The sequence below is a fragment of the Podarcis liolepis genome, assembly GCF_965112155.1.
Source record: "Podarcis liolepis genome assembly, chromosome: 1".
NCBI classification, from domain to species: Eukaryota; Metazoa; Chordata; class Lepidosauria; order Squamata; family Lacertidae; genus Podarcis; species Podarcis liolepis.
Window position 1 is genome coordinate 6,467,823 of NC_139554.1, and position 12,710 is coordinate 6,480,532.

Sequence of the window (12,710 nt, forward strand, 5' to 3'; positions counted from 1 at the left end):
TCCCATCCTGAAGCAAAGTTCTTAGCCCGAGGTATTATTTCTGGGTTAGTGGAGTCTGTAACCTGAAGCGTATGTAACCCGAGGTACCACTGTATTGGATTTTGATTTCTCCTGCTAGAGATGCTATTTGCTCCAGTGATTCTAGGATGAGCTCTGCAGCTGTGTGTTTTTCTATCGTCTCCCCCAAAACACTGCTTTTGTCTGCCGTGTTGATTTCCAGGACTTCCCCCTCGCTCTGTGATATTTAACTAAGCAGCTGAGAGCCCCGGTTCCCCTGTCTAATATTAGACCTCACCGGCAGAGAAGTGCTTTCTATTCTGGTGAGATGCCGCCGACCTAAGCTCATGCATTTTCATGGCACGAAGGGCTCGCCGCATCTTTCCTTTCGCTGTGCCGCTGTGCCGTTGCCGAAAGATAATATGCCTCCTTTGTGGGCTTTCAGGGGGGGGGTCGTTTCATTGCGAATGGGGTGCCTTGATTCAGAAGGGGCTTGCTGTCTCTTAGAAGTGGAATGGGGTTTTTTTGGGGGGTAGGGATAAAATATTAAGAGGGGTACTGAATCCTGAGATCTCTGGCCATGCCCAAGAACTGTGCAAAGTGCTGGCTCTGAGGTCAAGCCTTGTCTGAATGTGTTGCAAATGGTTTCTCCGGGAAACAGCAGATCTGACGGCAGCGTCTTCCGAACAGCATCTCCAGGCACGGCAGAGAGGTACCTTGTGGCACAGGGCAGGGAGGGGGGCAGCCCTCTCCCCCCAAAAAATGTGCGGGCAAAAGGCGGCGAAGAGGACATAGCGTCTCAGTGGAGGGCGATTTCCACAGAATGAAGAAACATACCGCGAGAGTGGCACCTTTGCAGCCCTTCAGTATTTCCACATTAAATTCAGCTAGATCAGACGGTAAATGCCATTTTATTTCCTCCTACGTACCTTCCAACCTATCCCCCCCCCCCGCCAAAGAAACCAGTAATTTCTCATTTAGATTTTTGTGTGTGCGTGTGTGACGGAAAGGCCATTTGTTGGAATGTTGATGGAATACTTTTATTTCTTAGTTTTGGTCATGCGGTCCCCATAATGTCTAGCTTTTTCACTGTATTGAGATACATTTCTGGCAATGAGGGTGGGGGGGGGAGGAGAAGGGGGGGAGACCAAACAAGGGCAAAAAAGGGGGGGAGTTGTTAATCTTTCATTTTTAGTTTGTGAAGTCCTCAAAAACCAGCTCTCTCAGATTGCCTCTGTCTCCCAATACTATTTCAGTGGGGGAATCTTTCATTTCTCTCTCTGTGTGTTAGGAGTATTTTATTATGTTGCAGCAGGTTGTGAAGATCGTCTACTTATGCTGAGTTTCAAATAGTAGACACCCCAACTCTTACTACTTGACTGGGATCCAATTGGAGAGGTGGCGGCAGCAGTGGTGGGCTGTTCAAAGTGGATCTGGTTCCATGGATGGGTCAAGTAGTATCCTTAGGATCTGCTGTGGCCAGCTGGTTCCAGGATCAATTTGCTGGGAAGTCCCAAGTGTGCGGCTACATGGTGGATTCACACAAGTCAGGGAACCCATGCCAAGATCAATTCATAATCTGGAGTGGCTTTCCAGTGCAGGTGCCATCTTGTAGGTAGGCCAAGAGAGTCTAATTTCAAGCCAGGATAAAAACCAGGTTTGCAGTCCCGTTTTGGGGAGGGGAGGTGGCTTAAAGTGCAAACCGTTGTTTCCTAGTTTAGGTGGAACGACAAACAGTGGTTTGCAAAAACACCGTGAAGCAACTGAGCACTCTGACTGTACAAGGGGAGGCGAGTGTGGAAGTCCACTTCTGAGATCGTTCTTACGGTTCCATATATTGGTTTGGAATTATGTCCAAAATGAGCAATTGAATAATATATGCACATACCGTACATGATATAGACAGAGCCTCTCAGTTAAAAAATAAATAAATATGTGTTTTTAATTTGGGCTGGTGGAGAGCTATGTCTGTTGCATTGATATAGTGTTTCATTTGATAGTTGTCTTTCTTATTTGGTATTTACATCCCTTGAAACTTGCAACTCGCCTGGACCAGGAAGCATAGCTGTCAACTTACAGATTTGAAAATAAGGGACCAGTAGCCTCGAAAATAAGGGATCAGCAGCCAAAATAAGGGATTTTCCAAGCACAGGTATGTTCAACTTCCGAGCCCCTTCAAGCCAAAGGCAGAAAGCCCAGCCAGCAGCCAAACGAAGCCTCAAGCAGTGGTTCCCACAGCGCAGCAACCCGGCAAAGGGGATGCAGCAAGGAAAACCACTGTCACCTCTCCGCTGGGAAGCGCTGAGCAAAGGCGAGTCCCCAGGCAACGCAGCCGATTTGATTGGCCCAAGGCATGCAAGCTCCACCCCCAGTCGTTCTTAGACTCCTTATTGGGTGAGCAACACAGCCAAGCAACCCAGTTGGAGCCTCCCTCCTCCCTGGCCGGCAGGGAGGGAGGGAGGGAGGGGGAGGAGCTGCTTCCTTTAAAACCCGGGAAATTTAAGGGACAATATCAATAAGGGACAGCAGCGGGAAACGGCGCTGGGATAAGGGAGTTTCCCGCCAAATAAGAGACAGTTGACAGCTATGCCAGGAAGTGGAGTGGGAAGATTCCAGCTGATCAAAGGGAGCAATTGCTGATGGGACACAGTTCATACCTAACTTAAGAAGATCTCAGACTATTGCCCCTTTCTTACACCACAGAAAACTAGTTTATTTTGCTTCTCTCTCTCTCCTCACCCTTTATAAGGGGTGATTCATTCATGACTCGTGCTGACGACAGATGCATTGTAAATCCCACCCCCCTCAGAAAATGTCATTTTCAGATGGGCTAAAGGGACCGTTTGGGATATCCTGCTATGTTTGGTCTTTGAAAAGGGTGAGCACGCAGAACGTTTTGAAGAGCCTTCCATGAACTACGTGTGGTGGATTTTTCCCTCGCTGTCCACACGACATCCTCCATCATCCAAACAGATCCCGACGCTTTGGGTAAATTAAAGCCCTCATTTTCCTTCTCTGTGTAAATCCGCATTGTCTCCTGGTGTGGAAGACCAGAAATTCTCCTTTAAAAAAAATATTGAATCAAAATCTGGTGCTCTAAGCCGATGACAGGATAGGAGACCAAAGCTGCGTTTTTATATTTGAAGGATGTTCTGGCAGCCCAAAATCCCAGCACAACACCTTCTTGGTTTACAAACCAAGCTTCTTCTTATTTATTTTTTTTAAAAAACAATATGGTGCTGGGTTGATTCACAAAGCAGGTTTGCTTCACTGGTGCGCGACGGCTGTAAAGAAAGAGAACGCATCGCATTTTTGTTTTAAAGCCGACACGTAGAAGAATCACAGGAGAGGGAGAAGGAGCTCCGGCTGATGGAAATTATCCCTGCTGCTGATCATTAGGATGGTTAATAACCCTGGTGATTGCAAACACCGTAATGATTGCAAGCGTATTAAATTGCATGGGGCAAGTGGATGAAACAAATTCGTCAGGTCCTGCTGGATAAGTTAAGCCACGGGTCCCGAGTTCAGTTCCCAGAACATCCAGATAGGACTGGGAAAAGATTCTCTGGCTGAAATCCCGGAGAGCTGCTGCCGGCCAGTGTTGGCCATACTGAGTTGGATGGACTGGGGGTCTGGCCCAGTAGAAGACAGCTTCCTATGCACCCATGTTTGCATGGCAGAGAGAAAGTGTGTGTCGTCAGCTCACCCCGTCCCACATGGGGAGAAAGATGTCGGAGGGAGGAATGATCAAATACTGACGGCCCCCAAATTGGGGGAGATTAGCAGCCAAACCTAACACATGCATATTCTTGCTAGATAGCCTGAGAAGGGGTTAATACCATAGTGCTGAATTGCTAGTAGGCAGATACTCAGACCATAGACGTTCAATTGGTAGAGAGGGCTCTGTGTGATGTCATTTCCCCTCCTCTCCTGGAGAGGAAGGAGCATAGAGTACTTCCTGTTCCCTATCTCTTCCTTTGACCAGCGTTAGATACAGACATGCCTCTGTTTGTCCCAGCTTCAGCCACATGCCTGAGGCTGGTTATACTGTAAATATAAGTGTTTTACTTGAATAGTTTTTACTGCTGCCATTGCTAATCAATGTGAGTAAATTATAATTTTAAACTTACTTCCCATGTTGTGGTAAGAAAGAGGAGCCAGCTTACTTTATAGCTGGGCTTGCTCAAATATCTCAAGGGCTGACGCATGGAAGATGGAACAAACTTGTTTTTTTTTCTTCCTGCTCCTGAGACCAGGACCCAAACCAATGGATTCAAGTTTAAAGAAAGTAAATTCCGACTAAACATCTGGTGGAACTTTCTGAGGGTTTGACACGATTCTGCGATCCTCTGTTGTTGGCAATGGAGGTGTGTGCCTTTGGGGATGAAGTCAAACGCAAACTGTTGGAGAGTTACAGCGCCTGCTGTGGCTGTAGAGTCTGATACAGGAGAGACATGTTTTGTTGCAGCTGGGGCAGGTGAAAGTGTCCGGTTGTGCCGCTGCACATGCACCACGGCGTTTCTTCTCTCTGTGCTCCTCCCAGAGGTCATTCCTTCTCTAGTCACTGCTTATTGTAACCTCACAACACAGTGTTGATCGAAACTCTGCAAACCTGTAAGGGTTACAGGTAGGTAGTTGTGTTGGTCTGCCATAGTCAAAATAAAAAAAATCCTTCCAGTAGCACCTTAAAGACCAACTAAGTTAGTTCTTGGTATGAGCCAGACTGATACCCAGAGAGAACTTGCTGCAAGACAGACCCAAAAAAGAAAATAACAGAACACCTCTAGTCATCACATACAGCTCCCAAGTTAAAACAGTACAACGCATCATCAGAGATCTACAACCTCTCCTGGACAATGACAGTTCTCTTTCTCAAGCTCTGGGAGGAAGACCTTTCATTGCCTACAGACAGCCACCCAATCTTAAACAACTCCTAACCCACAATAATACTACAACCAGACTTAACACGGACACTGGCACCAGAGCCTGCAATAAACCCAGATGCCAACTTTGCTGCCACATACACCCGGACAACACCATTACTGGCCCCAACAACATCACACATACCATCTCAGGACTATTTAATTGCTCATCGTCTAACATTGTGTATGCCATCAAATGCCAACAGTGTCCTTCAGCTCTCTATATTGGACAAACAGGCCAAACTTTACGCCAAAGAATAAACGGACATAAATCTGACATCAAGAATCACAAAACAGAGAAACCAGTAGGAGAACACTTCAGTCTCCCAGGACATTCTATACAAGATCTCAAAGTAGCTGTTTTACTACAAAGGAATTTCAGAAATAGACTGGAAAGAGAAGCTGCTGAATTGCAACTCATTACCAAACTTAAAACCATGGAGAGACCTGGTTTGAACAAAGACATTGGATTCTTATCTCATTATACATGACTAAGCCATTTTTCACCTTCTCACCCCTTGCCTTTTCCTGTAAGACCTATTACAGTCGTTAAGAGTCGTCAACAGGCTCATCTCAGCTATCTGCCAATCTCCAATTCCCACCACCCTTCTGAGTAATACCCCTCCCCACCTTCTCACTATATAGAAGGATCTAGCAACTTCTGTTTCAGTGTATCTGAAGACGTGTGCATGCACACGAAAGCTCATACCAAGAACTAACTTAGTTGGTCTTTAAGGTGCTACTGGAAGGAATTTTTTTATTTAAACCTGTAAGGTGAATGGCCTGTATGGGGACGGTCCAGCGCTCTGTTGGAGAGCACACACTTTGCTTGCAGAAGGTCCAATTTGTGGCGCCTCCAGAACCAGCATCAGTCTTCAAGGAAAGATCTCTGTTAGAGCAGAAACTACTGGGGTGGGCAGACAAAACAGCTTTCGCGAAGCACAGAAACTGGGTTTCAGAGGCATTTTCCGCATCTCGGACTCTCCTCTCCCTTGGTTGCCTTCTCGTTTGTCTATACAAACTGCCAGGCGACTTCAGGAACCTCTGGACCAGGCTGCACTTCTGTTCGGGGAGAAATAAATAAATGAAGCCCTCGGAACATTTACCAGAATGCATTGGTTCACCTTGGGGGTCAAAGCACATCCTTGCAGCACACTTAGCTGTGTCAGTCTGAAAGGAGACAGTTCGGAGCTTCGCAGCTGCTGTAGGATGAAATATTGATAAGCTGTCGCTCCTCAAACATCCAGGAAGAATAGTTTCCCCGATCGAGCAGTGTCACCGAATTAAAGACGACAAAGAGCTGGTCAGAGCTCTCCATTCTTTTGGGGGGCAGGGGATTAAGAAAACAGGTTGGCAAAAACTTCGACGTTGGATTTTTTAAAAATATTGAAGACACCTTTGGTCGTGAAAGGGGCAAAATAAATAAATCAGCTGCGACTCGGGCAGCCAGGTAGCCTAACCTTTCTGCCAAGTCCTTTGTGGGCTGAATTCTGATGCTGCCTGTTTCACCTGCAATTCTCGAGGTAAATGCTGGCTGTCTCTTTCAATTATGCAAAGAGCCATCGCAGACCAAGTCTAGATTTGGCCCTTTAGGAAGGGAGGGAGGAAAAGAAAGCCAAGATTTGTGTAGTGGTTGGGAGTTACTCGTGCGTAATCCTGCCCCGTTTGGGCGTTAGGTTGCCTGGTTAACCCTCCGGACTGCACAGCCCATCTCTGCGTGGCTGCCCTCAGTCACTCGTAGAATCTGTCTGTGGGCGTTTCTTAAACCGCTGCCAACATAAGAGCTGTTTGACGCCCAATCGTCTCCGCCTCTCACTGCGCGGGAGTCTCCTGCGCAGGGTGGGCGTGGGCAGCGGGGGTGCCTGGGCTCTCCTCACTGACTTCCAAAGAAGAGTCCTGGAGCCCCTCCACCTCCTCGTCCCGTTGCTCTCCTGGATCCCTGGTGTTACACTTATTTCCTTCCCTTTCTCCCAAGCTGAGTCTCCCCCTGGTGCTGGGACCTTCGCCTGCAGAATCAGAGACCCTCTCCTTCTCCCGTGTCTCTGATGTCAGTTCCCTGACAATTTGATTTGGAGCATTCCTGCCCAATCAGGGTGTAGCTGGATGTTACAGGGATGTGAGACTGCTGAGTGGCGGCAACAGAGCTGATGATTAATAGTGCTGATAAATAATACCTGATAATGTAAGAAAAGCTTTGGAACGCCACCTCCCTGCAGAGTCACGAGAAGCTTATGGATTGGACAGAGGTGGCTGCCTGTTGGTACCCTGTATGCTTAACTGTTCCTGTTCCTGTCTTTCACCCTCCCAGGAGAGCATGTGCAGAGTACAGTGGTACGTCGGGTTAAGTACTTAATTCGTTCCGGAGGCCCGTATTTAACCTGAAACTGTTCTTAACCAGAAGCACCACTTTAGCTAATTGGGGCCTCCTGCTGCTGCCTTGCCGCCGGATCACGATTTCTGTTCTCACCCTGAAGCAAAGTTCTTAACCTGAAGCACTATTTTTGGGTTAGTGGAGTCTGTAACCTGAAGCGTATGTTACCCGAGGTACCACTGTATGTTGATGGCTGGAAAAAAACTGGTGGCACAAAAAGGGTGTCACCTCTATCCTTAAGGGTTGGTAAATCGAGTGGCAGAGGTGATAAAATTGACTGAGAGGGTTGTTGTTGTTTAGTCGTGTCCGACTCTTCGTGACCCCCTGGACCAGAGCACGCCAGGCACTCCTGTCTTCCACTGCCTCCCACACTTTGGTCAAACTTATGCTGGTAGCTTTGAGAACACTGTCCCACCATCTCGTCCTCTGTCGTCCCCTTCTCCTTGTGCCCTCCAACTTTCCCAGCATCAGGGTCTTTTCCAGGGAGTCTTCTCTTCTCATGAGGTGGCCAAAGTCTTGGAGTCTCAGCTTCAGGATCTGCCCTTCCAGTGAGCACTCAGGGCTGATTTCCTTCAGAATGGAGAGGTTGGATCTTCTTGCAGTCCATGGGACTCTCAAGAGTCTCCTCCAGCATTATAATTCAAAAGGCATCAATTCTTCGGTGATCAGCCTTCTTTATGGTCCAGCTCTCACTTCCACACATCACTACTGGGAAAACCATAGCTTTAACTAGACGGACCTTTGTTGGCAAGGTGATGTCTCTGCTTTTTAAGATGCTGTCTAGGTTTGCCATTGCTTTTCTCCCAAGAAGCAGGCGTCTTTTAATTCCATGGCTGCTGTCACCATCTGCAGTGATCATGGAGCCCAAGAAAGTAAAATTTCTCACTGGTTAAGAAAAGCATTAACGGACCTTTTGTATGAAGTGGTTTTCTTGTGCCGAATTTATGAGGACCAGCTATAATTTAGATTAGGGGTGGGGAAACATTTGGCGCTCGGGGGCCACATTCCGTTCTGGATATCCTTTCAGGGGCCACAAGATAGTGGGTGGGGCCAGAGGCAAAAGTGGACGGAGCAGTGAGTGCAAACAGATTATTGGTTTGTCTTTGTTCTGATTTTTAATTATGTATTTTGCGGTTTTGGTATTGTAATTTTAGGTTGTGAACCGCCCTGAGATCTACGGGTATAGGGCGGTATACAAATACTAACAATAAGAATAAGAATAACAATAATAATATTTTGTACAGAAGTAAGGCCTGCTGTGTTCAGTAGGACATTTTCTCTAATGGTAGAGATTTCCTAGAAAATCTGAGTTGGACCGTGTTTCAGTTCTCTTTCTGTTTTGGAATGTGCAAATTATTAGGTTTATCTGTCATTGAGAACTGAATCTACTGAGAAGGTTAAAATATTAGCAGGATTTTAACCACATGGGTGGCGCTGTGGGGTCAACCACAGAGCCTAGGACTTGCTGATCAGAAGGTCGGCGGTTTGAATCCCGACAGGGTGAGTTCCCGTTCCTTGATCCCTGCTCCTGCCAACCTAGCAGTTCAAAAGCACGTCAAAGTGCAAGTAGATAAATAGTGGGAAGGTAAACGGCATTTCCGTATGCTGCTCTGGTTTGCCAGAAGTGGCTTAGTCATGCTGGCCACATGACCTGGAAGCTGTCTGTGGACAAACGCGGCTCCCTCGGCCTATAGAGCGAGATGAGCGCCACAACCCCAGAGTCGGCCACTACTGGACCTAATGGTCAGGGGTCCCTTTACCTTTACTTTACTATGGATAATTTTGAAGGATAAAACTTGGATAGTATTGGTATGCAGTTGTAAATATTATCACTAGGACCCATGGAAGAGATGGGGGAAGTTAGGAGATTCAGAGTAATCTCGATATTTGGATTTTGAATTTGTTGTTGTATGTTTATATTGGTTAAAATCACATGTGATATATATATATATATATATATATATGTTTTCGTAGATTTTCACGGGTACAGGAATGCAGGTTTTGGTGTCCTCGGGTGTCTTCCCGTGTAAAAGTTGGGGTGTCTAGGCGACGTTTCGACGAGGTCTCACTCGTCATCTTCAGGCTGGTGCTTTCGGCTTCTTGTTACTGGAACAGAGCGGGATCTCAGTGTTTGAGTTCCTATAAATACTGTAGAGGGGTGTGGTGTATTGCCTCAAAAGTTCTGGGCAGAGGGGAAGTTCCCAGGCTAGTGTTCTTTTCTTCTTTTGTTCCTTAATTACTTGAGGGATATCTTGAGTGATTTCTTGAGTGATATTCTGAGTACCACTTAGGTGGGTCATTAGGTGTGGATTAGTTGCTAAAGCCTTCGTGTCTTGACCTCTTGAATTTGTGAAGAGTTTTTCTGGGAAGATGGCTGTACTGCACTTAGTTGTGCTTTGGCTTGGCTTCGTGTATAGGGGCGAGCTGTGGTTTTGTGCCCTGTGCCAGCCAGATCTGTGTAGGGATTGCAGGGGGGTGCAGCATCCGGAGGTGCCACTATGGTTTGGTTACTGGATGGTGTCTGTAATTTATCTGTGGAGAGGGTCTGGGTTTGGGTCTGGTGTGGTTGATTGGTGGTGGCGTTCTGTGTGCCTCTGGATCTGGTGTCGGTTTTTGTGGGGAGGGCTAATTTCCAGATGTCTGGCAGGCGGGACGTGTCGTCACGCTTGTTCATGTTGTGAGGGTGTTTCATGGAAGCCATCGAGATAGAGAAACACCCTCACAACATGAACAAGCGTGACGACACGTCCCGCCTGCCAGACATCTGGAAATTAGCCCTCCCCACAAAAACCGACACCAGATCCAGAGGCACACAGAACGCCACCACCAATCAACCACACCAGACCCAAACCCAGACCCTCTCCACAGATAAATTACAGACACCATCCAGTAACCAAACCATAGTGGCACCTCCGGATGCTGCACCCCCCTGCAATCCCTACACAGATCTGGCTGGCACAGGGCACAAAACCACAGCTCGCCCCTATACACGAAGCCAAGCCAAAGCACAACTAAGTGCAGTACAGCCATCTTCCCAGAAAAACTCTTCACAAATTCAAGAGGTCAAGACACGAAGGCTTTAGCAACTAATCCACACCTAATGACCCACCTAAGTGGTACTCAGAATATCACTCAAGAAATCACTCAAGATATCCCTCAAGTAATTAAGGAACAAAAGAAGAAAAGAACACTAGCCTGGGAACTTCCCCTCTGCCCAGAACTTTTGAGGCAATACACCACACCCCTCTACAGTATTTATAGGAACTCAAACACTGAGATCCCGCTCTGTTCCAGTAACAAGAAGCCGAAAGCACCAGCCTGAAGATGACGAGTGAGACCTCGTCGAAACGTCGCCTAGACACCCCAACTTTTACACGGGAAGACACCCGAGGACACCAAAACCTGCATATATATATATATATATATATATATATATTTGCTTTCGTAGATTTTCACGGGTACAGGAATGCAGGTTTTGGTGTCTTCGGGTGTCTTCCCGTGTAAGAGTTGGGGTGTCTAGGCGACGTTTCGACGAGGTCTCACTCGTCATCTTCAGGCTGGTGCTTTCGGCTTCTTGTTACTGGAATATATATATATATATATATTCGATATATAGATATCACTACTTAATCTGCTGCCATCCCTAGTCACAACACTCTTTGGCTTTTTCTGTACGAGACTGACTCATCTATAACTTTGGAAAACATATTTTGCTCTCCGCTATATACAGTACCAGGGACATAGGTGGAGCTGTGGGTTAAACCACAGAACCTAGGACTTGCCAATCAGAAGGTCAACGGTTCGAATCCCTGTGACAGGATGATCTCCCATTGCTTGGTCCCTGCTTCTGCCAACCTAGCAGTTGGAAAGCACACCAGTGCAAGTAGATAAATTGGCACCGCTCCGGCGGGAAGGTAAACGGCATTTCCGTGCACTGCTCTGGCTCGTCAGAAGCGGCTTAGTCATGCTGGCCACATGACCCGGAAGCTGTACGCCGGCTCCCTCAGCCAATAAAGCGAGATGAGTGCCGCAACTCCAGAGTCGGCCACAACTGGACCTAATGGTCAGGGGTCCCTTTACATTTACCTTTACCTTTATCTTTATATACGGTACCAACCTTTCCTTCTTCTTCTGCAACTCATATGCTTTTGTAGCATTAGATGCTGCAAATGTTCAGTCTGAGTAAGAAAGGGGACTGGAGTAGTTGGGTTGGGTTCTGAGCTACTGTCCTCCCTCTCTGCTGTAACCTCAAAATGCATCTGCCAAAATGAGAAGACGCAACTGCCGTGGACGATGCCATCATTCCAGGCTGATGTCCCCACCTAACCTGTCAGATGCATCTAGCAAGGACTCCCTGGACCAGTTTGAGCAAATGGCATCAACTTCAGCAAAGATACTTGAGATACCGTACTTCCCAGCATGGGAAAATGGGAAATTCCGCCTGGGTCAAAGCTGCCATCACCAGAAGACTGTGAGAAGGTGCTTTCTAGCTAAACCACCATGGGATGGTAGCTCCCAGCTCTTGCTTCTCAAGGGCTCAGGGTGGAATATGTTTCATGAAAATAATAATTCTGGAGCTGAGACCATATCTTTGGATATTGAAGTCCTCAAGCAAGTCTGGCCAAGGTTGTCCACTATGAGGAAAAGGACTCCTGGAAGTGCTGAGAAGACCTCTCTTCTTTATGATTGCATTGCCTGCCCCTTTACAAACATGGCCATTGGGGTACCTCCCAAACTTGACTTTCACACCCACAGTGTGACTTATCTGCCTTGTTGAGAAGGCCGGTGGAAAGGACTCAAGTGAGCTAGTGTGAGGCTCACTGTTGTCATCTGCACACAGGCAGAGGCTGTCCTGCGCATGCACAATCGCATACACACATAATTGCATGCCTTTGTAGAAATGTTCTTCTGATTTGTTTTGGTTCTAGATGATGCAATAAGAGTGTTTTCTGCTCCGTGACTTACCATATCGTGGCACTTCAATTGACGGCGGTTTGTTTTCAGGTGGACAGTTTTCTTACACACACACAAATGATTTGATAGAGGACAATATGAGCCAAGTAGTGGTGCCCATTGGACTGGTAGAGTGGGAGGCAGACAAACCAACTGTACCAATGACAGGGCTGAGGCCAGAGCCAACTAATTCTAGTTTTGCTCCCACCTTCCTCTCCGCTGAGTTCTACAAGGGCAACACTAAGGTCACATGCGCAGCATACATTTAAAGCATGGTGCCCACCCTCAAAGAATTCTGGGAGCTGTAGTTTGTTGAGGGTCCTATCCCAGAGCCACAGTTCCCAGACAGGTTAATCAACCAGCCCCTCTTCCCATTGTAGCTCTGCGAGGGGAATAGAGGCCACATTCCCACAACTCTCAGTACCTACCACAATCTACGTTTCCCAGAATTCTTTGAGGGGAAGCCA

General features: G+C 47.2%; 1 protein-coding gene across 4 annotated transcripts in view; it reads left to right on the plus strand.

The window, feature by feature from the left end:
* SLC35F4 (solute carrier family 35 member F4) overlaps window positions 1-12,710 on the plus strand; it is a 152,747-nt gene that overhangs the window by 119,966 nt on the left and 20,071 nt on the right. The window contains exon 1 of one of the 4 annotated variants that reach the window (XM_083515455.1): window positions 539-896. The exons of the other annotated variants lie outside the window; for them this stretch is intronic. Coding sequence (XP_083371581.1) covers window positions 821-896 — 76 coding nt within the window. The 5' untranslated portion in view covers window positions 539-820. Of the gene's footprint in view, window positions 1-538; window positions 897-12,710 lie in introns of those variants that run through there. 4 annotated transcript variants of the gene reach the window in all.